Source organism: Arvicanthis niloticus, chromosome X (genome assembly GCF_011762505.2).
Source record: "Arvicanthis niloticus isolate mArvNil1 chromosome X, mArvNil1.pat.X, whole genome shotgun sequence".
In the NCBI taxonomy this organism is placed as follows: domain Eukaryota; kingdom Metazoa; phylum Chordata; class Mammalia; order Rodentia; family Muridae; genus Arvicanthis; species Arvicanthis niloticus.
Genome location: NC_047679.1, coordinates 128861881 through 128889437, shown reverse-complemented (window position 1 = coordinate 128889437; position 27557 = coordinate 128861881). Strand labels below are relative to the sequence as shown.

At 41.4% G+C, this 27557-nt stretch overlaps 1 protein-coding gene across 1 annotated transcript; it reads right to left on the bottom strand.

The window, feature by feature from the left end:
* Nucleotides 1–26733, bottom strand: Tktl1 (transketolase like 1). Its single transcript, XM_076919008.1, is given in 17 exon segments — nucleotides 1–179; nucleotides 1387–1506; nucleotides 1680–1720; nucleotides 1722–1774; nucleotides 2718–2801; nucleotides 5215–5460; nucleotides 9040–9210; nucleotides 9813–9857; nucleotides 9859–10010; nucleotides 12917–13008; nucleotides 13010–13063; nucleotides 13140–13331; nucleotides 15053–15147; nucleotides 20304–20356; nucleotides 20359–20408; nucleotides 26605–26634; nucleotides 26636–26733. Coding segments are annotated over 17 exon segments (1749 nt in total). The 3' UTR covers nucleotides 1–6.
* Nucleotides 26734–27557: the final 824 nt, after the last annotated feature.

Genomic DNA, 27557 nt, shown 5'->3' with positions numbered 1-27557 from the left:
ACTAATTTAATTCATTAAGATGCATTTCACAGCCACAATGATGTGTCTGGAACTGATTCCAGAAAAATCTAGTGCTTCATTGCATCTTCCACTCCGAGGCACACCCATCACTGCCAGCTGATGAGCCACAATGTTAGGTTCCATGGAGACTGCTGCACAAACAGCTCCTCCAATGCCACCTACAGAAACAAATGATATTGACCCTTTTTTTCAAACAGCTAGTAAACCTTAAAAATTGTGTGATATAGACTTTTAAATCTGTTGCTTTCAGGGCAAAGTACTTCACTACTCGTTGATTTACTCAAATAGTCATGCTCCAAGTGGCTTAAAGAGTTCTTATTTCTAATTCCACATCTTGTTGTAGCCTGCATTGTTTGTACACATAGCTAGTAATAGGGTGGCCTTTGGCTGGTACAAGCGTTCTTCACTGCTATTACCTCTCCCACTTCATAGGGTGGTAGCTTTTGTGCCTAGGCTATGTGTACAAACAATGCAGACTACAACAACTGCCCATTTTCTGCCAAGAATCAGGTAAATTTTGGCACAAATGTCTGGTAGAAACTGTAACACATTAGTTTTCAATAGAATCATGGGGTGCCCTATCATTAATTATGTGTACCCTTGGGCAGACATGGTCTTTGTAGGAAGTGTTCTTTGTACTCTTCATGGGGGCATGTATTTCTCTCATCTACCAGAAGTTCTCACACTTTTATGCTGGATTTGTGAGCCCTTCCAGAGAAATACCTTATGAGATATGGTCTTAGGGCCTTGTGTAATAAAAACAGAATGTTGTCTTTCCTACCTATTCTTCTAGGCCCAAACATAGCCCCAGCCATATCTTCCTGAAGTACTCTTTATTGTTTGCCACTTGCTGTTTTGTTTGCAAGGATCTAGTTGTTTTTGAGACAGATCTATGTATCCCAGCAGATCTGGAACATGCTATATAGACCCAGCTGATTTCAAGCTCAAAGATCTACCTTGTCTTTGTCTGAGTGCTATATTAAAGGTGTGTGCCACCACTGCCCAGGAGGAGCTAAGTTTTTAAGGGGCTTGGGAGTAAACTATTAATAATTCAAAATTCAAATGAAGTTGTAGAAGTGTTGTGACTATTTTCCTGTCTATTGCTCAATTAGCCACCTCAGTGCTGATACTGACCCACTCTAGTTGACTAGGCTCTATGATAAGAACAAAGGAAGTACATCCATGCTCAAGAAACCACTCTAGATGGCTGAGAGGCCCCTACATAGATGCACTTGTAAGAATCATAACAAAGGTATACTGAACTAATGGTAGTCTACTTAGAAAACATGGTATACCTACAGTCAAAACAAAAACACGTTCTACCAAAACATACTTGCAAAAGCAAATCCAAAGTACCCAACCCACCTTCAGGATAGTGATCCTCCACGGTGATAATTTGGCCACCTGTGGCTTTTGCATTGGAAATGATGGTGGCAATGTCCAGAGGTTTAATGGCAAACAAGTCAATGACACGGACAGAGATATCTGGAGAAAAATAGTATCAGCTTAGTTTAAGAAACAGAGACAGTTGGGTGATGGTGGCAGCACATGACTTTAATTCCATCACTCAGGAGGCAGAGATCAGACTGGGTATAGCACATAGGCGACATTCTACTTGTTCCTGGCTTATAACTTCAATGTTTTTACAATCAACTGACCTTCTTTAGAGAGCTCATCAGCAGCCACTAGGGCTGCATGCAGTGACTCCTGCTCCAATAACTATGACCTTGTAATTGTCACTACATCTGACAACCTTGTATAGTGCCAATGAAACAAAATATGGTTGCTATGGAAAGTCTTCTCAAAGATACTTTGCTTTGAACTAATGCCAACAAATTTATTCGTAAATTAATTCACCTAAAAGCCAGGTATAGTATTCCCAGTCACCCAGGAACCAGAGGCAGAAAGATTTCAAGCTTAAGGGAAACATGAGCAATTTTGTGAGACTTTATTTTAAAATAAAACTTTAAGAAAGGACTGACAATTGTATAGTCTAGACAGCTTAGCAGGTAAAGGTGCTGGCCATCAGGCCTGATGACCTGAGCTCTATTCATTAGATCCACATGGTGGGAAGAGAGCATCAATGTTGTCCTATCCCCAAGATTGTTCTGTGACCTCCACACCTGCATGCCAATTCAGATTGGATGAATTTCAATGCATAAAGAAACACTGTTATCTGAATACTATTGTCAGCCTTGGGCCCTCACAGCCAAGCAGAGATGCTGAAGAAAGCCTGGGACACCTGCATGCAGTGATGCACCTGCCACACACAAACACATACAGTTAGTAAATACAAATGGAAAAAAATGGCTGGCAATGTACCTGGAGATAGAATATTTGCCTAGCATGCATAAGGACCTAATCTCAATCTCTAGCACCATAAAAATGAAACAAAACCCTTCTCCTATAAAAGGATTCAACAAAGCTGGGTGTACTGCCACATGTCTATCATCCCCTGCAATGGGAGGGTAAGGCAAGAGGTTTCCAAGATTGAGGCCAGCCTGGGATACATAATGAGATACTGTCTCAAAACAAAATACAAAAAAGAGACTCCATTTGGAAAGAAGTACAGATCTAGCAGGCAAAGATCACAGCAGACTTAGTAAAGGAAAAGTGACCAAAACACATCATGTAAGGGTTAGAATGGCTCTCTATATAATGGATACTGGACAATACAGGAAAACTTATGCCCTTACCTTAGCCTGTCCAATCTGAAAGGTTTCTTGAGTGGTGTAAATAACTGTAGTTTCTGTTTGGCTGGTACGAATGAAGCACATTTCCTGTGGCATGAATGTAAACCAGAAACCACAGTTAAGAAAATCAAACTGCAACAGATGGAGATCATTACAGAAAAACACAGCCAATCAAACTGCAGAGCTGTGGAGCCCAATCCCAATGGATACATCTATAAAATGCTCCCAAATGTAAACTTCAGGGAACACTGAGAAAGAGGGGGTATAAAGATTGTAAGAACCAGAGGAACATGGAGTGTGCTATGAGACTGTATCTCCTAGGAATGTTAAAAGCTACACACATAAACTCTTACCAATATGTCTGCCTAAATATGAGCTAAACATGGATAACAATAATAGACAAACTAACATGGATGTGGGTGGGGAAGCCCAGGAGGATGTTTCAACCCTATACAAAGTACTACAGGTAACTAAGGAATGCTGAGAGTGGGAGAAATAAGTCTTCTCCAATAAGAGCACACCAAATGGCCAGCCCTGAAAACATAAATGTACAAGTAACATTATGAGCAGGTTATATTCACAAATAGCACACACGCACACACACACACAGACGCACACCAACACCACACACCAATTAATGAATAAAGAGGCCATGAATTTGAAAGCGAGCAAGGAGGGGTATTTGGGAGGACATGGAGAAAGTTAAGAGAAGGGAGGAGTATTATAATTATGTTATAATCTCAAAATAAAAAAAAAGAAAATTAAGCCAAACCATAAATTTCCAAGTAATAAGCCATCTAACACTAGAAAAGAGGAGTGAACAGTTCTTTTTTTTTTTTTTTCCTTTTTTTTTCAAGGCAGGGTTTCTGTCCTGAGACTTGCTTTGTAGACCAGGCTGGCCTTGAACTCACAGAGATTCATCTGCCTTTGTCTCCTGAGTGTTAGGATCAAAGCTGTGCATCACCACTGCCCAGCTGCATGAACATATTAACAACAAACTGCATACTCTGCAGTGAGAGAGAAGCTTAACTACCAGTGAACAGGTTACACATTTGTGTTAGTCAGGGTTTCTATTGATGAAACATCACAACTAAAAAGCAAGTTGGGGACAAAAGTGTTTATTTGGCTTATCTGTTTAGATCACAGCCCATCATTGGAGGAAGTCAGGACAAGAATTCAAACAGGGCTGGAATCTGGTAGCATGAGCCGATACAGAGGCCATGAGTGAGTGTGTGAGTGTTGAGTGTGTGTGTGTGTGTTTCTTACTGACCTTTTCATGACTTGCTCAGCCTACTTTCTTAGACCTAGGACAACTAGCTCAGGGATGACCTTACCCACAATGGGCCGGGCCCTTTCTCATTAATCAATAATTGAGAAAATGCTTTACAGCTCAATCATATGGAGGCATTTCCTCAACTGGGTCTCTTTCCTCTCTGATGACTCTAGCTTGTGTCAAGCTGACACACAAAACCAGCCAGTACAACATTTGACTTTGCTACAGACACAGGTCCTTTCAAGCAGGACCCTAGTAATGTCCTCAGTGATAAGTTTTCTATGTTGTCACATCTTTTGGTTTGGGAAGATTTCTAAAATATGCACTGAGTTTTCCTGTTCTCATGGAACAAAAATTCAGGGTAGAGGCATTGACTTCTGTTGACATGAAAGCTCAAAACACATCAGAAATTAATTTTACAATATATTTTACAATATAATTAATTTTACAATATAAATAAATAATAAATATAATAATAAATATAAATAAATAAATAATAAATATAAATAAAAAATAATTTTACAATAGTAATGATTCATCCATCAATAGACTTTAAACACGTGAATATGATGTGACCCAGTCATTTTCAATGAGAAGGTATAAATATAACTTTATTGTCAACTTGAATGCACACATTTTCAAGCTCAAGTGCTAGGATTAAAGATGTGTATCACTATACCTGGATCCCTGTCCAGTTTTTTATGTGGGTACTAGAGACCTGAATTCTGGTCCTTTAACTTGTGTAGTTATTTATCCACTGAGCCATCTCTGTAGCCCTATACTAGGCTTTCATTTGAGTGTTTTACAATCCCAATACATTCTTGTACATAGTCACCTGTTGTTGTAAAAGCTGTATTTTTTTTTGAGACAGGGTTTCATGCATCCCAGGCTGGCTTAAAACTATTGCTATAGCTGAATATGACCTTGAAAAATTGACCTTTCAGGCTCCATCTTCTAAATGTTAAGATTTTAGGTATGTACCTCCATGACGAGTTTATATGGTACAGGGGATCAAACCCAGAGCCTCATGCATGCTACATAAATATGCTAGCAATTGAGTCACATCCTCAGCTTCTAGCACCAAATTTTGTATTTTATGTTAGGAAAACAAAAAACAAAACAAAACAAAACAAAACAAAACAAAACAAAACAAAACTGTCATCAGTTCAAAACTTCTGGTAGAGTCCAGAAGCATTTTCTGACTGATATGGCATCCTTTAAACATACCTTAGTATTGGCTGCTAAGAAAACAGCATGCGCTGTGGATATGGCATCACTTGGATAAAAAACAATACAATCGAGAATTGCTCAGAACATGGCCAGGTCTTCCAGGGCCATATGGTAGGGGTTGTCATCACCTAAGAAAATCACAGACCAACAAAAGTATGAATACAACTCTACCAGGAACTCATCCTCAACTCCTTCCATCATTCTTGAGAAGCAGCTACTCTTACTGCTCCAGAGCACCCTGAACTGCAGCAAAACCTTACATGGTTAAACACTTGCTGTAATTTATATTGAGCTTTTACATATCTATCTTCCTTGGAAGATCTCTAAAATATTCTGGGTTAGGTTAGCAAGTGATCTTTCAGTTCAGTAATCAGTTGGCTGGCCACACAGTACTACTACTGTCCAAGTTAACCCAATGCCCTCTCTTTCTGAGTCAGCCCTACCCAGCCATACCATACTCTGATCCTGTGTCCTCCTCTCCTTAAGAGCTTCCCAAAGTATTGTCTCTCTAGTTCATTCTACTTTTCACCCTCAAGGAATTAGACTTTTTCACTTTGAAGTGTCTTATTCATTTTGCCAGTCAAATATTGAATAACATACTTTTAGGATACCCTAGGATGCTGCTGTAACTAAGGATGTCCTTGACTATATGGGATCAGTATACAGAAATCACAATGTACAGAGAAGCAGCCTACATCTTTCAGGCTTGAAAAAGGAGTGTCCTATGTACACTGTGTTGCCTAGGACAACTGTCTAACCTCAAAAACCCAGATCCTCTATATATGATAGATTCACTAGTTTCTGCAGGCTGTCCTAATTTTCAAATTTTCACTGAACCCAATTTTCATTGATGATTCTAGGGCCCTTTCTCAGGCTGCTATTCTTGCCCATACTACAGTGCTTTTATGTCTCAGTTGCCTTGTCTCTCAGCTATATTTTCTCCCTGGGCTACTATCTGTGCCTCAGTTTCACTCATTAGCTGTTTCCACTCCAAGCTCCAGCCAGACCTGCTTTCTACAGTTAAGTTCTCCCAGGGACCCAGCCACTTGTATGGTTGGTTCCTGAATGTACAAAAGTAGCATTCTAGCAGCAAATGTAAGCTGCCACAACTATCTAGATGACTTGTCATCAGCTGACTTATCTTTCCTATGCAATTTCGGTAATTCATGAGCAGGAGTCCGTCTGTTAACTAAGAAACTAGCTCCTAGATGCTTGCCTTTTTGCTTTTTATATAGTTCCAGATCCTTCTATTAGTCAGCAACATTTTTTTGTTCTATCAAGGCCAACTTTAGTTTTCTACCCTCTTGCTAATTACCTTTCTTCAATCCTTTTTCAGACCTTTCTGTTCCCAGTAATCCCTGGCAGGTTACTGATACTAGAGAAGTTTTCATCAGCATAATTTCCTACATCATATTCCTCAAAGATCACCACCCCACAATACAAAAAAGTAGAACAGTAGTCTTGTTCTGCTTCTACCTAAATATGTGTTCAGTTGCTCACAATTCTCCTTTCCCTCTACCCATGCTGCTTATTCCAATTAGTTTGTGACTACACAGAGGATAGAAAACAACTTTTTGTGATTGTGATTTTGAGATGGCTCCCACTTGGATCTGATCATATACTCTAGAAGGTTTTGAACTAGGATATGACCTTCTCTGGAAGCAAACCAGAACTTGCCAAGGGGGATGGTGGCTGTGGCTGGTTCCAAAATCAAGATACTGAGAAAGGACCCATGGCCTTTTTTCCCACTGTCTCTCTGCCAACCATCCTCCAGCTAACTGGAACCAACAAACTGTTGGTTCTAACAAACTGTCAAAAAGACATGTTTCCACCCACCTTAATTTTATAGTGGGTGGTGTTCTGCAGTGTAAAACTTTCAGATCAAACAGTAAACAATTTGAAATAATCATGTTGAGCTGGGCACTGTAGCTTACACCCATAATCCCAGCACTTGATATGTAGAGACGTGAAGATCAAAAGTTTATTTTAAGCTATGTAATAAGTTCCTAGCTGGAGGCCTACCAAAGGGAGGCCCTAAACATATGGCTGTTGACTGAAGTAATCAATGAAGCAATCATACCAGCAAACTTTTTTGATAGGGAGTTCAATTTAGAAAAAAAGGATTGAACTCTTTTTTTTTTTTTTTTTTTTTTTTTTTTTTTTAATGAAAGAGCAGCTGTGGTAGAGCACTTGCCTTGCATCTGTAAGGTCCTGGGTTCAATCCATAGCACCATAATAAAACACAAACTGAAAAGATCCAAGTGATGACCTATTACTTAAAAAGTATGCTTAAATTCTAGCACTGGTGGGTTAAAAATGCTATAAAAGAAAGAGTACAGCAGTATACAGCACCCCAAAGAACTGGCTGGGAATGATCATCTAAACAGGAATGATGCTTGACTCCAGCCAACAGCCATCATGAGGGAATGCCAACCCAATTGAAGTTTCTACTTTCCAAGAGAATCTAGAAATTTGTATTTTATGTAAAATCCTCTGAATTTTCAACACTGCAACTCATTTTTAAACACATTGGAAACTACTTGTTTCAAAATACAAAATTCACATGAGCTCTGCTAGTCTAGTTCTTTGTCTAACAAACAAACAAAGAAAACAAAACAAAAAACCCCATTGTGGTTGCCAGAGTTGTTTTTAGCCTCTACAATGTAAAGATAAGAGAAAGCTATCATTATCTATGTGGCTAAGTCTTGGTTGTAGAGTTCTAAGGGTTTCCTGGCATCAGTTCCTTTCTCTTAAGAAAGGTACAGGGCCAGGTGGTGGTGGTACACACCTTTAATCTCAGCACTCATGAGTCAGAGGCGGGCAAATGTCTGAGTTCGAGGCCAGCCTGGTCTACAGAATGAGTTCCATGATATCCAGGGCTACACAGAGAAACCCTGTCTCAATCTTCCCACTCCCCAAACAAACAAAAAAGAATGTTGCATATTTCTCATTCTGGGTAGAGAAAGAGGCACAGATAAGTAGAGCAGATTTACCCTGGGTGCTAGCTTTGACTATTTGTATTCTTTCTAATTCTTTGACAATTCTAAGTATTGGTATTTTTTTAATTACAAGAAATTACTTGAGACTGGGTCTCACTATGTGTAGGAAGCCGTGGTCAGCGGTGATATATGCACCATTCCAAGATGGCGTGGGCATCATGTCCTCCACAAGTAAATAACTAACTCTGCAGGTGTAAAAAGGCAAAAGCGCGCCAAAAGTCACTGCCCATCCCGGGGCGTATTATGGGTAATGAGTGAACAGCCAATCAGAAGTGAACATGTCACTCTAGGGTGTATTTAAGCTGTGCCTCTTCCTGTCTTTGGCCCTTCAGCGGTCTTTCTGCTTCTGTTGTTACAAGTAAAGCCTCGTCTGTGGTAACCACCCGAATACTGCCTCACGTGTCTCTCTTCCATGGGCGAAAGGGGACACGGGAGGGGCTCAGAACAACTATGTTCAACTGGCTAGCCAGGAACTCACTACATACACCAGGCTGACCTTGAACTCACAGAGATCTGGTAGTTCCTTAATCTGTTTGTCTCTTGGTGGCTGTAAAATTGTCTAGTTTAGGCTAGATGGGACCGAAAGGGCTACTAGGGAGCTCAGGACACTTCAGATCTAGAGCGGTCCACCCGCTGCCTTCTATCTGTATGAAGGATATCCAGAAGGTATTGGGCAGTTTATATACACCCTGTCCCTAAGACATGGAAGCCACCTCTTTGACTTTAGGTGACTACTATTGTTTCTCTGGAATGTTTCTGTACAAAGCCTTTCATAGACTACTGATAGCTTAATGAGAAAGGACTTGAGAGACCTGTATGATACACTCACCATGTTTTGTTCAGCAATATAACACTGGATGAATCTCTCTGGGTGTTCTTTCTTGAATATGTCAGAAAAATTGCAGGTTTTGGTGTCACTATCCAGCACAATAACTCTGTCATTTTCATGGCCCAGTTTAGCCAGAGCCAAACCACATGCTCTTTGAGTAGACACCTTAAATAGTCAAGAGGTTAGATTTTCTTGGGAGTACACTTAGAAGGAAGTTACTATTTTATAGAATTATAAATTGTTATCTTTAATAATTGATTTACCAATAGTCGCCTTCAGAATTAAAAATATGGTGGTTAACACCTGTAACTTCAGAACTCAAGAAGAATGAGTTCAAGGCTAGTCTGAGCTATAGTTGAGACCTTATTTCAAAAAAAGAAACAAAAACTTCCTTAAAACAATCAACCCACTGGTCAGTGGTGGCGCATGCCTTTAATCCCAGCACTTGGGAGGCAGAGGCAGGCGGAATTCTGAGTTCAAGGTCAGCCTGGTCTACAGAGTGAGTTCCAGGACAGCCAGGATTACACAGAGAAACCCTGTCTCAAAAAACCAACCAACCAACCAAACAAACAAACAAAAAAACACCAATCAACCCACCCAGCTAAAACAAGAAGAAAGTAAGAGTTAATAAGAGGAGGCATATTATCTTTACAACTTATAACCATCAGTCAAATTCTATTATTGTCTACTAACTAGTGAATAAAGACTCTTGTGTATTAGAAAAAAAATGTATATGATGTTATTCAATATTCTACATTTTTGCCTACCATGTCATCAGCTATGTAAACAGGGGGAGAAGCCATATATATATATATCCATGATGTTAATTTGAGGTGAGTTCTCAATAGGAGGCGATGGTACAAGAATTTTGTTGGTCTGTATCTGGCTCTCAATTAATTTGATAATTGCATCTGCTCTTTCTTTTAGCATTGGCCTTCCAGACTAACTTTCTGCATCTTCAACATCTGCAACAAAACAAAAGATATTTACTCCAGGTGCTTAATGAGCCATATCATCTGAAAGTCACTTTGGAGAAAAAGATATCTGAACAGGATCATAGGAATAAGGATCCAACATAGGGTGGGTCCTGGATGTAACTGCAATAAGGGAAAGCTGCCTAAGAAAGGTCCTGTGGCTTTTGAGGGAAGCACTGATTCACTTGCTGGTGAATGGAGGGTTTAATGAAGGAAACAAGGCTGAAAAGATACACCAGGTGACATTATGTGTATGAGTTTTTACCTGAAGCAAGATTAAAATGACAAAAGGTTTAGAAGGGGAGTGAAAGATCAGATATGTTATAGATAGAATACTTTTGCAGTACTGTGCTTGCAAGAGTAATCAGGAAGCAGACAGACTCTTCGTGAAGCTGCTGTGGTTCAGTAAAGATGACAATTAAGATAGTAGGAAGAAGGAGGAGGGAACATATGAGATAAACTCTTAGCGACTGGGTATGTAAGAAAGTATGTAAGGCACAGGTGACCACAAGGAAAACATTAAGGTTCTGGTAGGGGCTCATTGTTGAAGTTGTAATTTACCAAATCTGTCCAGAATAAGGCTGTTTTTTGGAGGAGGGGGGGTCACAGATCAGTTTCATTCTAAAAAATATATATCATTTAAAAAAATGATTACCCATACCTTTTTTTAACTATTTAAACTTGAGTAACTAAATTTGAGGTAGAAAATTCCAGATGACAATCTTGAAATGTGCAAAGTTACATCTTGTATTATGTCTCATTTCCCTCCTAGTTTTAAACTCTTTCACAGTCCTCCCACTCCACAGTGGATTAAGTGAATAAAAAATGTCATAATGAAAGTGAAAAATAGAGGAACACTCCTCCATTGCTGATGGGATTGCAAACTGGTACAACCACTCTGGAAATCAATCTGAAGATTCATCAGAAAATTGGAAATAGATCTACCTGAAGATCCAGCTATACCACTCTTGGGCATATACCCAAAAGATGCTCCACCATTCCACAGGGGCACATGTTCCACTATGTTCATAGCTGCCTTCTTTGTGATAGCCAAAAGCTGGAAACAACCCAGATGAACCAAAGAAAATGTGGTTCATTTACACAATGGAATACCACTCAGCTATTAAGAACGAGGACATACTGAGTTTTCCAGGCAAATGAATGGAACTGGAAAATATGATCCTGAGTGAAGTAACTCAAACCCAAAAGGACATGCATGGTATGTACTCACTAATAAGTGGATATTAGTTAAAAAGTACAGAACACCCAGAATACAGTCCACGGAACTCAAAAAGGTTAACAAGCTGAAGGGTCCAAGTGAGGATTCCTCAATCCCACTTGGGAGAGAAGAAAGCAATCACAGGAGGAGGGAAGAGGGAGGGACCTGGGTAGGAAGGGAGACAGGGAGGGGAAGAGGGGAACCTAATCTGGTATTGGGAGAGGGAAAGGACTGAAGCCCTGAGGGCCAGCAGAAAGAATGGGAACAGGCAACCTTGGGAGGCAGGACATGGGGGTACCCTCTAGAATGTACCAGAGACCTGGGATGTGAGAGACTCTCAGGACTCAAAGGGAGGGACCTTAGATGAAATGCCCATCAGTGGGGAGAGGGAACTTGTAGAGCCCACCTCCAGCAGAAAAAGCATCAAGTGAGAGATGGAGTTGCCATCCCACAGTCAAAAGCTCTGACCCAGAATTGTTCCTGTCTGAAAGAAGTACAAGGACAAAATGGAGAGGAACCTGAGGAAAAGGAGGTCCAGTGACAGGCCCAAAGTGGGATCCAGCTCAGAGGGAGGCCCCCAAGGCCTGACACTATTACTGAGGCTATGGAGTGCTCACAAAAAGGGGCCTCTTATGACTGCCCTCCAAAAGACCCAACAAGCAGCTGAAAGAGTCAGATGCAGATATTTATACCCAAACAATAGACAGAAGCTGCTGACCTCTGTGGTTGAATTAGGGAAAGGCTGAAAGAAGCTGAGGAGGAGGGTGACTCCGGAGGAGGACCAGCAGTCTCAATTAACCTGGACCCCTGAGATCTCTCAGACACTGAACCACCAACCAGGCAGCATACACCAGCTGATATGAGGCCTCCAACACATATACAGCAGGTCTGTATACATATACTGCCAGGTCTGTGTTCAGTCAGAGAAGATGCACTTAACCCTCAAGAGACTGGAGGCCCCAGAGAGTGGGGGGGTCTGGTGGGTTGGGGACATCCTCGTGGAGATGGGGGAGAGGTATGTGATGCGAAAACAGTCAGAGGGTGGACTGGGAAGGGGATAAAATCTGGAGTGTAAAAAAAAAAAGATTAAATAAAATTAAAAAAAGAAGAAAGTGAAAAATCTGAACTGAAATTCTACTACTTCAGAATGGCCATACTAACTGTATAGTTTGGGATTGGGCAAGTGTTTGAGTGGCTTCCTTAAACTAGCTGATGTTCTCATTTATGAGTTAATTAGAATAAAATTATTTTATTTAAAAAAAAGTCTCTCTTTCCCTAGCCCCCAGTTCCCAACCTTCTTCTGTTCTCTATGTGTTCTTCTAGAAAGTCTGGGTCTAGACAAATGAATATGCACATACCACTTTACTTGCAGGCTTAACCCTACATATACCATACTTTCTGACTATGAACCATACAGATCATTCCCTATTAGAAAACTGTTCTCTCTTGTGAACTGTTCCACTAGCCACTCCTTTACAAGGGTAGAAAAACATTGTTTATTTGGTAGAAATTTGACCTACTCCCTCCTATCCTAACCAGACATATTAGCTAGTGAAGTCAAGAGAGAGAAGCAGCCTCTAGCATGTTACTAGCATTAATGCTGTTCACTAAGGAAATCATCAGCCTAGTCAATGCCTCTTTCTGCCTGTTCTACTCCATGGACAAATGTTTTGAATACTCACAGGAAGGAAATACTTAATTGGCATGCCTCGGGCCTTGAAGGTTTTGGCAACCACAGCAGTGGGCTTGCCTATCACTTGAGCTGCCTGAGAATACACGGCACAGGGTCTCTACATCATGACCATCTACTACATAAGTATTCCACCTGTCATTGAGGAGGTTAGATTACAATCTAGAAGGAAGATGGGACAGAAAAGACACAGGAACAGAGGCACAATTACCCAAAGGCTTCACAACGCTTCTGGTAGATGGCAATGCAGTGCTCAACAGACATGGAGCTATTGTGTCCAATGCTGTTCACATCAAAGACTGCCATAAGACTGTCCAGACTGTAGTAGGATGCAAAGGCAAATTCCTCCCAAACAGAGCCTTCTGTGGATTCCTCATCCCCCAGAAGACAGAACACCCTGTAGCTAGAAACAAATGAAGAAATAATTAGGACCCTCTGGGGCTCACTTGGGCCACTCAAACAAATGCATTTCAAGGAGATAGAAAGAGAGGGGGGAGTGAGGGGAAGGGAAGAAAGGGAAGGAGGATAGGAGTGGAGAGGGGCCAAGGATGGGAAGGAGGGAGGGAGGAAGGGAGGGAGGGAGGGAGAGAGAGCGAGCATGGGAGCTGCTTCAGATTCCAATGTCCTTAAGATAATTTTCTTCATCAATGCTTTCCTGGGCTTAGCAGTGGAGGAAATGAAATCTGAGCCTCGTGAGACGGACTTTATTTTTGACTAGCAGTCTCTCTCTTTTTTTGTTTTGTTTTTCTTTTTCTTTCTTTCTTTCTTTCTTTTTTTTTTTTTTTGGTTTTTTTGAGACAGGGTTTCTCTGTGTAGCCCTGGCTGTCCTGGAACTCACTCTGTAGACCAGGCTGGCCTCAAACTCAGAAACCCACCTGTCTCTGCCTCCCAAGTGCTGGGATTAAAAGCGTGCGCCACCACTGCCTGGTGACTAGCAGTCTCATAATAGCTCTAATAATATTTTTAAGCTGCTTTTGTTTCTTTTTTTGGTTTGCCAGCAAGCAAGAGGGAACGAGAAAGCAGGTCCTTGAAACATGTAAACAAGGTACATATGTTTTGTTTTTCAGAATGCTCCACTTTTAAAGCAGTTCTGAACGTAAACTTCTATTTATAATCATTGTAGTAATGGAAACATCCTACCTAGGAAACTTTGCTCCACTATAAACAGTAAACTTCTCTGCAGCAGAGACATGAACCATTTATTAAAAAAAAATGCTCCCTAGACCTCATGAAAGTACTGCGTGTTTAAGAAAAGTTTCTGTAAAAAATGTTTTATTTTATGTGTATGAATGCTTTCTTTGTGTGTTATGTCTAAGACAGTGTCAGATCCTCTGGAACTGGAGTTACAGACAGTTGTGAACAGCCATGTGGGTGCTGGAAATCTGATCTGAGTCCTCTGGAAGACCAACCAGTGAGTGCACTTAACTGCTAAGCCATCTATCTTCCTATCTCTTAAGAACAGTTATTAAACTCAAGGTAGTAACTAAGAGGCTATCATGGATAAAACTTTTTAGCAGTTCTGTGAAAATAGAACAAGAAGGCTGCTAGAGGGGTGGAGGAAACATAATCAAGTACTTCCAAAGGGATTCTATGAGTTGGAACAAGTTCTCCAGAGATCTAGGTAGCTATCTCCTGAGATCCTGGGAAAGAGAAGCACCACACCCTGGAGAAACTGAACCAGAGGAGCTCTGGATTTAGGCTCACCACATGCAGGAAAGGCTGCAGGAAGATCCAGGTCTAAACCAGGCATTTCACTTGTAGGCATTACAAGTAGCAGATGAGCACAGGTCCAGAAGAGAGACTGTGAACCAACCCAATAAAGGACCTGCGTAACTAATACTTGTGTCACTAACATTTTGGGGCTCCTAATGCAAAGTATGTGTTGTTCATTCCACAGTGAAAAATTTCAGGACAAACCATGAAGCTGTCTCAGAAAATATTAGTGTTCTAATACTGCAGTCACCATTAACATCCAATCAGAGATGCTAGAACAGTTCCACAAATGTAATTTATTTACTGCTTTAATACTGTGTAACCAGAACTTTCAAAACTATCACTGGCTTCTCAAACTAATGAGACAAAGTGCAAGGGTGGGGCAGTGAAATACATTCTTAAGCTCCTTACCTGGCTTGGTCAAAGTACTTGCCAGTATACGCCATCCCACAGGCAGCCCCTAGTCCTTGCCCAGGCCATCCTGTTGCCACTTTAAATGGTAGTCCCTGTAAGAGAAAAGAGACATAGTGAATATAGAACAGCTAGCTGCAGGACATGGGCTTTGGGCAGATTTGTGGTACCAAGTGCAGGCTACTCCTTTTTACTCATTGGAACTATCCCTCCCACCATACTGGATGAAATCCTCTTTGCCATATCTACAAAGTCTCAGATCAATGTCATAATATGACCATGAGTCAAACTTGGGGTCTACCCTAAATTGGAAACTGTAGTAACAAAGATAAGGAAGATGCCTATTGTCCACAGTGTGGTGATAGCAACTGGAGCTTTTAGAACACAGAGGGAGAAACTCAGTGAAATGTAAAACATTTTCATAAAGTCTTTAGTCCAGTGTTGCATAAGCTGGATGTTAAATCTTTTGGGAGAATATGGGTTCTTCAAGGCTAGAAACACAAAAGTGTTTGAGTATTCTAGTCAGTGTCAATGTTTGTAAATATGTCGAGAACCACACTAGCCCCACGTTCGGCGCCAAAAAATGTTGGGGCCTAGGCTGCCCCACTTTGGGCGGCCTAAAATATCGTGGCCCGAGCTGCCGCTCTGGTCCTCGGGTCGGGGTTCAGCAAGAGAGAAAGTGAGGACAGACTCGAAGAATGGAGACCAGACAGAGTGCGTCTCAGTCCCGTTTATTCTTCAGTCTCTCTTCTTAGTCCTAGTCCCAAGTCTTGAGTTCCTAGTTCCTAGTGCCTCCAAGTTCCAAGTTACTTCTTCCAAGTTCTCTTCCAAGTGCCTGCTTCTCTGTCTCCTCTGTCTGATGTGTCTGATTCCCAGTTCTGTTCTGTCTCTGCCTTTTATATGTCTCACTTCTAAGCCATGCCTCTAAGTCACACCTATAATCATGCCCTTAGGTCTTGTCTCTAAATCTGATCTCTAGGTCACTCTTAAGTCATACACCTTTAATCTCACGCACCCAAGGTATCTAAACCAAGATTATCAGAGTGTGCTCAGCTGTTGTAGGCTATTGTAATCCAAGTCTCATGTCAGGGTATATGGCTCAAGATGGCTGCAAAGCGGATAGCTGCTTTCTGCTAAAAGTCGTCCCCCAACATAAATAATCATTTCTGTTACTCTATCTCCCTCTAGCTAATATCCATTAATTTTTTTAATAGCAGGGTACCAGTGTTCCATGGAGAGAATGTGCCCCCTTTACAGGACACAAAGCCATGACAAAGTGTTGCTGCTTTGGTGGGAGATACCTTGTTTCTGAGCTGCCAGACACATTAAATTTATTCATTGCCACTATCTACCAATGACAGCAGCAGATGTGAAGTGTCTCAAACCTGAGCCTAGGAGATAAGCTCTGTGTGCTGCAGATGCCAAAATCGGAAGGTGGAGCAACCTTCACCTTTAGAGCCCAGAATATTGTACCACAAGTGACTCTGAGATGCTGAACATTGAGCTACAGGATTTGACTTACATGTCTGGATTTTGGGTTTTAGTTTGTTTCTATACCCTGGTTCTCCTTTTTGTTGAAAGAAAGTATGTAACTTATTTTTTTATTTTGTAGGATCCCAGTTAAGAGACTTTGCTCTTTTAAAGAAGCACTAAACCTGTAAAGTGTTGGTATTCTTTAAAAAATGTGAGATTTAAAAAGTTGTACTGTATTTTATAATATGACATTAACATGAAATCTAGGGGATAAACAAGAAAGGAAAGTTTATTTAAAAATGGTTTAACAGTGACAAGTTTGTGTCAAGTTGACAAGAGATGGAGTATGCTAGTTAGTTTTTATTGTCAACTTGATACAACTTAGTGTCACCTAAGAAGGAACCTCAATTGAAGAATTACCTCAATAGGAGTGGCTCATTTCTATGTCTCATACAGTCTGTCTTGGTTGATGATTGATTTTGGAAGGCCCAGTTGTACCACACTGTGGGCAGTACAATCCCTAGGCAAGGGGGCCTATACTGTGTAAGATAGCAGGCTGTGGTATGGCTGGGTCTTCAGGTAGATCTATTTCCAATTTTCCGAGGAATCACCAGACTTATTTCCAGAGTGGTTATATCAGTTTGCAATCCCACCAGCAATGGAGGAGTGTTCCTCTTTCTCCACATCCTCACCAGCATCTGTTGTCACCTGAGTTTTTGATCTTAGCCATTCTGACTGGTATGAGGTGGTATCTCTGGGTTATTTTGATTTGCATTTCCCTGATGACTAAGGATGTTGAACATTTCTTTAGGTGCTTCTTAGTCCTTTGAGATTCCTCTGTTGTGAATTTCCTGCTTAGTTCTATACCCCATTTTTGATTTTTTTTTTGGTGGTTAGCTTCTTGAGTTCTTTATATATTTTGGATATTAGCCCTCTATCAGATGTGGGGTTAGTGAAGATTTTTCCCCAATGCCCCAACCTTCCACAGGGGCACGTGTTCCACTATCATAGCTGCCTTATTTGTGATAGCCAGAAGCTGGAAACAACCCAGATGTCCCACAATGGAAGAGTGGATACAGAAAATGTGGTTCATTTACACAATGGAATACTACTCAGCCTTTAAGAATGAGGACATCCTGAGTTTTGCAGGCAAAAGGATGAAATTGGAAAATATCATCCTGAGTGAAGTAACTCAAACCCAAAAGGACATGCATGGTATGTACTCACTAATAAGTGGATATTAGACAGAAAGTACAGAATACTCAAGATACAATCCACGGAACTCAAAAGGGTTGACAAGCTGAAGGGCCCAAGTGAGGATGCCTCAATCCCACTTGGGAGAGAGAAGAAAGTAATCACAGGAGTGGGGAGGAGATGGAGGGACCTGGGATGGAGAGGAGACAGGGAGGGGAAGGGGGGAATATGACCAGGTATTGGGGAGAACATGACTGAAGCACTGAGAACATGACTGAGAGAACATGACTGAGAGCATGGAGAACATGACTGAAGCAGAAAGAATGGAAACAGGCAACCTTGGGAGGTAGGAGGTGGAGGGACCCTCCAGAATGTACCAGAGACCTGGGATGTGAGAGACTCTCAGGACTCAAAGGGAGGGAACTTAGATGAAATGCCCATCAGTGGGGAGAGGGAACTTGTAAAGCCCACCTCCAGCAGAAAGACAGGGCATCCATCCAACAGTCAAAAGCTCTGACCCAGGATTGTTCCTGTCTGAGTAAATTGCAGGGACAAAAGTTGAAAAGAACATGAGAGAAAAGACACCCAGTGACAGGCTCAAATTGGGATCCAGGTCAAGGGAAGGCTCAAAGGCCTGACACTATTACTGCTGCTTTGGTGTACTTGCAAACACAAGTCTAGCATGGCTGCCCTTTGAGAGGCTCAATAAGCAGCTGAAAGAGTCAGATGCAGATACTAGCACCCAACCAATGGACAGAAGCTGGGGACCCCTGTGGTTGAATTGGGCAAAAGCTGAAAGAAGCTGAGGAGGAGGGCAGCCCCATGGGAATACCAGCAGTCTCAACTGACTTGGACCCCTGAGATCTCTCAGACATTGAGCCACCAACCAGACAGCATACATCAGCTGATAGGAGGCCCCCAACACATATACAGCAGAGGACTGCAGGGTCTGGACTCAGTGAGAGAAGATGTACCTAACCCTCGAGAGACTTGAGGCCCTAGGGAATGAGGAGGCCTGGTGGGGTGGGGGTGGGGACATCCTCTTGGAGATGGGGAGTACGTACGGGATAGGGAGTGGGGGGGCGCAGGCCTGGAGGGGGATGAAGTCTGGACTCTAAAAAGGATTAAAGAATAAAAATAAAATTTTAATTTTTTTTTAAAAAGCTGGCTATATATGAGCCAGAGAGGAGAGCGAGCCAGTAAAGCAGCTTGAGTTTCTGTTCTGACTTTTCTATATGATAGACTGTGACATGAAGTTTAAGCCAAATAAACATTTCTTCTCAAGTTGTTTTTGGTCAGAGTGTTTCATTAGTAACAGACAAACAACTAGAGTAACAAGATCTGGTTCCCAGATGTCTTTCATGCTCTTAGATCACAGACCTACAACACTTCTTCCTCCTAGCTGTGAAGCTGAAGGCAAATAAGCCTTAGTACTTCATTTTTTGGAATGGAGTAAGAGCCTATACTCAAGAGTAGGAGACTATTGGACAGATTGAGATAATGAGTTCATTATTGAGATTATCAGCAAGAAGCGTGATATGGCACAAGGGCCCTGAAAAGGTTTCTTCTCCCACATTTCTTTTAAATAGGCTCCTTTTTGTAGTTCAGCCTGGCCTGGGACTATGTAATTTAGGCTGGCCTAAACTTGGTAATTTTCCTGTCTCAGCTGCCTAAGTGTATAAATTACAGGTATGTGTCATCACACCCAGCTAGGGTTCTTTTCTTTTTCTTATCAATCATTGTGCATTGAGGGGCACAACTTGGGAGTGGCAAAGGCTAGAATAAAGGTATGTATACCCCCAAAGGGAATAATTTGCTTCCAAGCAATGCTTATCTTTCTTTGAGCATAAGGATGTTTCAAGATATTGTTCACACAAAGATTTTTTTGGCTACTTCTCAGGCCTACTTATCTAGAAAAATAAAAGAAAGCTGACAAAATTAAAAGCCCTTCAGTGTTGGGTTGATGCTTCTTCCAAGTCATCCTCAGTTTTTTGCAGGTTCAGCAAGGCAGATTCACTGAAGTCACCTGCAATCTCAAAGCAGAACAGAGAATGCAAGAATTATGATCTGTCAGTGGGGACTTCAATACTAGGTGGAGTGTGGTAGAGTACTACCAAAAAAAAAAAAAAAAAAAAAAAAAAAAATAAAGAAAGAAAGAAAAACAAAAGATGGCTAGCTGCCACATGCTCTTTCCTGGCATACATGTCATACAGTTCCAAGTGGGTCTCACTAGAACAACTTCGTACTGTAACAAACAAAACAAAAACAAAATAGCAAATAGCCCATTGATACATGGTGCCTTTAAAGAGTATGTTAACAAACAAGGTTCAAGCCAGGTATACATCATAATCCCAAAACTCAGAAGTTGAAGGTAGTTAGGAAGATAGAGTTCATGGTCAGCTTGTGTTACATGGTAAGCTGAAGGCTAGCTTAGGCTACACAAGACCTTGTCCTCTCCTGAAAAAACAAAAAACCCAACCCAATCCAAATAAAACCAAAAAACAAAGCCCCACTGCCAAAACAAAACAACAAAAAAACCCCAACCAAACACAAACAACAAGCAGCAGTATTCCCATTACCATACCTTTGAAAGGATGCATCAGTCATTGTCTGGGTTTTTGGGGTCTTCCTGCTTTATCTCATTGTATACAAGAACAGCACAGACATGTGCTGCTGAGATGTGAGATGGCTGAAAGGCAGATATGATGCAAGTCATTTCTCACAGGTAAATGGTTCCCAATGGGCACTGTGTACTTTTATGTATAGCAGCAGTACACCGTGTCTTTCAACTAGAAGCAAAAGTCATTTCCCCTAGCCTGACTGAATTCAGCCAAGAATCAGGGATGCTGGGCCATGAACCCCATGCTGGAGGCACTAAGGGCCATTTGAGAGGTCAACAACCTCCCAATCCCTCTTTGTGGTAGTTGGGACAGTGGCATACTCTGAACCTAGCACTCTTCTATCAGAGGGACACTATGCACTTGGGCTTATGCTCAAGTGAATGACTTGAGCATTCTTTCACTCATATGTTATCATTTGTAGAACTTCTACATGCTTCATTCTATCAGAACCACTGCATAGATTCCATTCTACTACTTCAAATGAATTTCTCTTTTTAAAGATTTTTGTAATTTATGCATTTGGGTGTTTTGTCTAAAAATACATTTGTACACCAGAAGAGGACATTGGATCCTGTCTCGGCCCATACTGCCCCACGCTTGGGGACTAAGTGACCCAGTCTGTATTATTTCACACTGCCCCACATTTGGGGGCCAAGTGACCTGGTCTGTTCAGGTCAGTCAACAGGGTCTAGCAAGAGAGAGAGTGGGGATGGAGGGGCAAGAGACACGAAGAATGGAGACAAGACAGGGTGTGTGATCAAGTCCCGTTTACTGAAAGGAAATCCTGGGTATATATAAGCACAAGCAGGGGAACATGGTTGAAGACATTTTACCATGTGCGCCTTGCAGCTGAGAGGCACTAAACAACAAAACAAGATATGTGAGATAAACAAGATGTTTATCAGAGTGTGCTCAGCTGTTGTAGGCTGTTGTAAACAAGTCTCTTAGCAACAATACCAACCAGCCACAGCTCCCCAGGGTCTAAACCACCAGCCTAGAAGCACACATGGAGGGACACATGACTCCAGCTGTATATGTAGGGGAGGATGGCCTTGTTGGGCATAGGTGGGAGATAAGATCTTTGGTACCATGAAGGCTGAACACTGAGTGTGTGTGTGGGGAATCTGAGGGTGGGGAGGGGGAGTGGGGGGGGGAAGTGGGTAAACACCTTCATAGAAGCAAGAGGAGAGGGGATGGGATAAGGGGTTCCTGGGTGGTGGGGGGAACAAGATAAGGGGATAAAATTTGAAATGTAAATATTATATCCAATAAAAGAGGGGAAAAAAGAAAAGCGGTTAGAACCAACATCCTTAATAAAATGTCAGCCCTCTTTAAAAAAAAAACTATCTTGATACTAAAATTTGTTTTGAGAATTGTATATTGCAGAATACACAGCCTTGGTGTATCTACTCATCAAGCAAGCTGGGCAGACCTGCTCAAACCTCTGAGGTCCGAGAATTCCATCTGGAGGCAGTGAAGACACAGCATCAGAGACTTATCAATTTGCTCTTCCCCCCACTCCTCTTCTAATATCTCAACCCCCATAATCAGCTTGAAGAAGCTAATGAAGAGTCAGCACCCCTATTCCCTGGGCTTGGAGACTAAGGTGGTAAATGTTGGGCTGTCTTTCTAGGGAAAAGTAGTGGTTTTGTGGGAATAGAGAGGATTAGCTAGGATTTATTGCATACCCATAACCTATTAGTAGAAATCTGTACAATTATTATCAAGATGAAGATATAAATTCTTAAATAGCACCAATTTACTTTGATTACAAATTTTAAGGTTTTCATTAGTACAAGCTTCTTATTGATATAAAAGTGAGATGAATATTGTTACTCTCATAGGCATTGTACCAGTATAACACATTTAGGAATACAAGGCTTAGACCCAGTCCTTCTTTAACTTTTTAAAACTGATTTGAGATGGTCAGCCTGTGAGTTAAGGGACTATAGCAAATTCATGGCTTGGAGTTTATTGTTAGGGTGTTTTCTATGTTTTATTTAGAGATAGCTGAGTGGAGTTAACAGACAACAGTCCAGATTACCTTACATGGATAGTTGATTTTCAAAACATCAGAAATCCACAGAATTGATGTGACAAACATTTCTGTATTAATGTTCATTTTGGTTAGAGACCTGTCTGCTCCTGACAGCTTCCTATATTGAATTCTAAGAAGAAAATGAGCATCTATGGAGTTACTCCAGTTGTGGGGAGACAGCCACTAGACAAGAATTGCCTCTTCCCATCTACAGACAAATTATTGCCCAGAAAAGGACACATTTGCAGAATAGTCGACTGATTATATCTGCCTAGACAGAGTAATCAGCCCTTAATAATTCTGCAGCACTAAGGTCTGTCAGATGATCCTGGGCCAGAAGGCGGAAGAACAGATGCTCCAATGTTTTGTAGTAGAGGGAGTGTCCAGGTGTTCAGAGATCTCTATAAATTGGCTAAGTTTTAGAAGCTATGCTTTGTGCTTCCCACAATTATAGTTAACTCAGTCATTCTGGATTTCTGACGGGGTTGAAAACTTATAGCCTCATAGCCAATCCTGGCTATTTACTTTGAGAGAAAAGATCTGAGTGGATGGTCGTCAGCTGACATTCATCCTAAAGCCAAGGAAAAAGCCAGGTTCAGAACTAAGTGTTTTAGTTAGGATAGATGACAGAGGTTCTGGTTAGTCAACAAAATGATGGACTGGGTATTAGGACTATCTTGTACCTCACTGGTACAAATTGGCATAATTATGCTCTAATTGTATTTTGAGAGAAAAGTCTCATTTTAACAGGAAGGGTGATATGTAGGAGGAACTAAGGTGGGAGGAGTACTGAGAGGAAGAGAAGGAGTAAGAAGAGGAGGAGAAGAAGGAGAGGAGAAGCTAGGTGATGAGAGAGAGAAAGAGGGGGCAGACAGGGAGGCAGATGTTCATGTATCTCCACCAGTCAAAGACAGTTGATATATCTAGGTTGGGTAGTGGGTTACACCTCTGATTGAGCAATACCAAACTTATAAAGCCTTTGATTTTTTTAAAAAAATGTATAAGTGCAAAAAGGAAAAGGGGGCATGGGATAGGGATTTTCTAAGGGGGGGAATGGGAAAAGGGGATGGCATCTGAAGTGTAAATAAAATATCCAATAAAAAATGGAAAAAAAGAAACTGAAAGAAAAGTAAAAAAAAAGTCTCTTGTCAGGGTATAACAGCTCAAGATGGCTGCAAAGATGATAGCGGCTTTCTGCTAGGAGTCAGCTCCCAATGGGATCCCATGGGACTACAGTTATAGACAGCTGTGAACCACCATGTAGGTGCTGGGAATTGAACTCAGGACCTCTGGAAGAGCAGTCACTGCTTTTATCTGAGCCATTCCTTGAACCCCTAAAATGAATTCTTATAGGGGAGAGAGAACAGGACAGGAGAGAAAACCTACTCCCTGAAAATATTTCCCAGCTATTCATTTGACAGAGCATTAATATTCAACAGATAAGGAACTCAAAAATTTAACAACAAATTAAAGTGGACAAATAGTTTAAATAGATTTTTCAAAGAGAGAAATAAGAATGTCCAACAACTATATAAAAATATTTAGCATCATTAGTTATCAAAAAATGTAAATCTAAAACTATAATAAGGGCTAGACATGGTGGCCAATACCTGTAATGCCAGGATTCAAGAGGCTGAAGCTGGAAGCTAGCTTAGAAGTAACATGTGGGTGACCAAGTTTGATCCCCAGCATCGAAAATAAAACAAATATAATGAAAGATCATCTCACCTTATCCCCCAAAAAATATTATAAAAATCAAAGAAGTGTCTGCCTTGTAAAACAAAGGACCCCAAATTCAGTTACCAAACCTAAGCTTTAAAAAACAAAACAAAACAAAAACAATGGGGAGAAACTTCTGTACTATCTAATCTATTTCAGGATATGGTAGGCTTGTAATAAGCACTTCTTTTTAAATGACTGCCCTAGAACTAACTCTGTAGATCAGACCAGCCTCCAACTCAAAGATTAAAGGCATATGGCACTATGCCTGCCTAATATTTACCTTCTTAAACCTATTTGTCTGTATTTGATAAAATTAAAAGACACAAATAAATGTATTTGCTTCATTTAAAGAAAAAAGAAAAAAACCTTGGCTGAACAGTTGGTGTATGCCTTTAATTCCAACTTGGGAGGCAGAGTCAGGCAGACCTCTGAGTTTGAGGCCAGCGTGATCTTCAGAGTGAGTTTCAGGACAGCCAGGGCTACACAAAGAAATCCTGTCTCCAGAAAAAAAAGTCTATTGTGATGCTATATACCTGTAATCTCAGCAGGGGTTGGTAGTCATGGTGGTAGACCTGAGATAATATTAAGATAAGATAATATTAAGACCCATAAAACAAAAATGTAAAACAAAAAAAATCTTGTGTCTTAACTACACTGTCCTCTTAACGTCTTAGTCCAGGTTTATTTTTTGTAGTGCTGGGGATGGAACGTACAGCCTTGCACATGCTAGGCAAATAGTCTAATACTAAGATGCAATCTCAACCCCAGGGAATGAGGGAAAAAAACTTATGCATAGTACTTTGTGTGGCTACAAGACATGAAATTAGAAACTAACAGAAACACAGAAAACATTCAAGAGAGTTGTGGAAATTAAATAATGAACTCTTATACAAACCAAAGGAAAAATATTACAAAGAAAAGATCATAGCAGAAATAAAAAATGACGTAGCAAATGGGGGAGAAAAATCTACAAAACTAAACTTATTTTTTGTGCAATGCTGGTGATTAAGACCAGGGCATGTTAGGCAAGTCTTTGCTCTGAAGTACAATCCACAGGATCCCAAGTTGGTTCTTGTAAAAGATTAGCAAAGCTTTAGCTAGAACAACAACAACAACAAAAAAGCAAAACTATGAAAAGACTGAAATAACTCAGAAAATGAAAATGGGGCTATTCTGTCATTCCTACAGAAATGAACAAGAACTTTTACAATAACATAAACAACTGTATCCTAAAAAAAACCTTTGTTAATCAAAGTAACTGAAAAAAATTCCTAGAAAGAGAAAACGTAACAAGACCTGGTCAGTATCATAAAGCCTGACATACAAGTTCTAGTTCATTGAAAAACTGTGAAGACGACAGGCAGAGGCAGAGGCAGAGAGGCAGAGAGGCAGAGAGGCAGAGAGGCAGAGAGGCAGAGAGGCAGAGAGGCAGAGAGGCAGAGAGGCAGAGAGGCAGAGAGGCAGAGAGGCAGAGAGGCAGAGAGGCAGAGAGGCAGAGAGGCAGAGAGGCAGAGAGGCAGAGAGGCAGAGAGGCAGAGAGGCAGAGAGGCAGAGAGGCAGAGAGGCAGAGAGGCAGAGAGGCAGAGAGGCAGAGGCGCAGAGGCGCAGAGGCGCAGAGGCGCAGAGGCAGAATCTTTGTGAGTTACATGTCAACTTGGTCTACACTTTGAATTCCAGGATTCTAGGACAGCCAGGACTATGTAAAGAGAATGGAACCCTCCAAAAGAAAAAGACACACACACACACACACAGAGAGAGAGAGAGAGAGAGAGAGAGAGAGAGAGAGAGAGAGAGAGAGAGAGAGAGAGAGAGAGAAGAGTAAAACTGTGGACAAGCAGTGTTATAGACCTTAATCCCAAATACTGTTGGAGGCAGGAGAATTCTTTGGATTCAGTTCAGGGCTGGCCTGGACCATATAGACAAAACAACCCATTCTTTATCAATATCAGTGCAAAATTACCTTCAACAAATATCAGCAAACCCACTATATTTTTCTTGCAAACCATCCACTATTTTTTGAAAGTACACTTTTTGTGTGCTCCCTCTCACATTTACTCTTTCCTGCCCTACCTCCTGGAGCACTGACCTTCTGGTATGCTCTCGACAGAGGTGAATTTATTTTCCTGAGTAATGGTCAAACAGTCATGTACAACCCCAATTCCATTGCAATTGCTTATACACAAAATGCCATTTCTAGCTAAAATGCCAAATTTATCAAGCTAGAGCTAGCTTGATAAATACCAGGGAACACTGCTCATTCACCCGACTGTGTTCTAGATTTTTCCTAAGGAGGTCTTATAGGCTTCCAGAACTTTAGTCACAATGTAGTCAGGGGTGTACCCCTGCCACCAGGGCTGAAGAGGACTGAACCTCATGGGTATCTAGAACCAGTAGGTGGCCCCCAGAAGGCAGAAAATGGAGGATAACGGCAGGTTCCCTTCACCTCACAGCTTCAGAAAGAACGACCGAAGAACCGCATGGTAAGGCCTTTCCCAGCCCCTTACCTAGTGGTCAAGGAACTTGTGGCCCTGATGGATTCGCAGGCGGTTGGCCATGTCCCGCAACACCTGCAATGTCTTCTCATCAGGCCCAGCGTTGTGGGCCATCCCACCACTTGCCTCAGCTTTCGACATTTTCTCTCTGTTTCACTCCGCAGCGCTAAATGGCTGCCTCAGCCTTGCTGCTCAGTTAAAAGGCTCTGTCATGCCCCGCCCAGTCACGCCCTCCCTGTCACCGACTGATCCCTCCGCACTTGCGCACGCGCATATGTTAACTTATGGGGGCTTATTCCTCAACTCCGCCTGTCCATCCCTCCGCCACAAGTCCGTGACTAGGTCACAAGTCTATCTCAGTTATATGTGTGTCCCGCCAAATATCCCTCCACCACGAATGTACTCCTTTGTTGTTGTGCATGTAGTCTTCCACTGCACTCACTGCACATGTAGTCTGCCGTTGTTGCACGTGTATCTCCTGTATGTATCCTTCCGCTTTTCACAAATGTGTATGCTTTTCATTACAAGTTTACACCTCCGCCACATGACTATATGCTGCTTCTGTGTGTCCATTTCAAGAGAATTTTGAACATTTGTCACTTGCATTTTCTGCACTGTACAGACTAATTTTATTTCTTTATATTTTTCTTTTTGTTACCAATTCCTCAAAGGGACTACCGCCATGCTCAGGTACAGTTTTCCTTGGGGGCGAAAAAAAAATGTTCTGTAATTAGACTGTAGTCATGACTGGAGATGGTAGAGAATGTAGTGAACATTGTGAAACTTAAAATAGTTGCAATAGTCACATTGATATTCACATTTTATCACCATATTAAAAAGTACATCCTGGAATTCCAAAGGTTTTAGATGGTTACACCTCACATAAGGCAGTCCAGTCTCTAGTCAGATTTCTCAGCTGGTGAGGTGAGCTGGCCATCTTGAGACTTTAAGATGTTTCTGAGCTA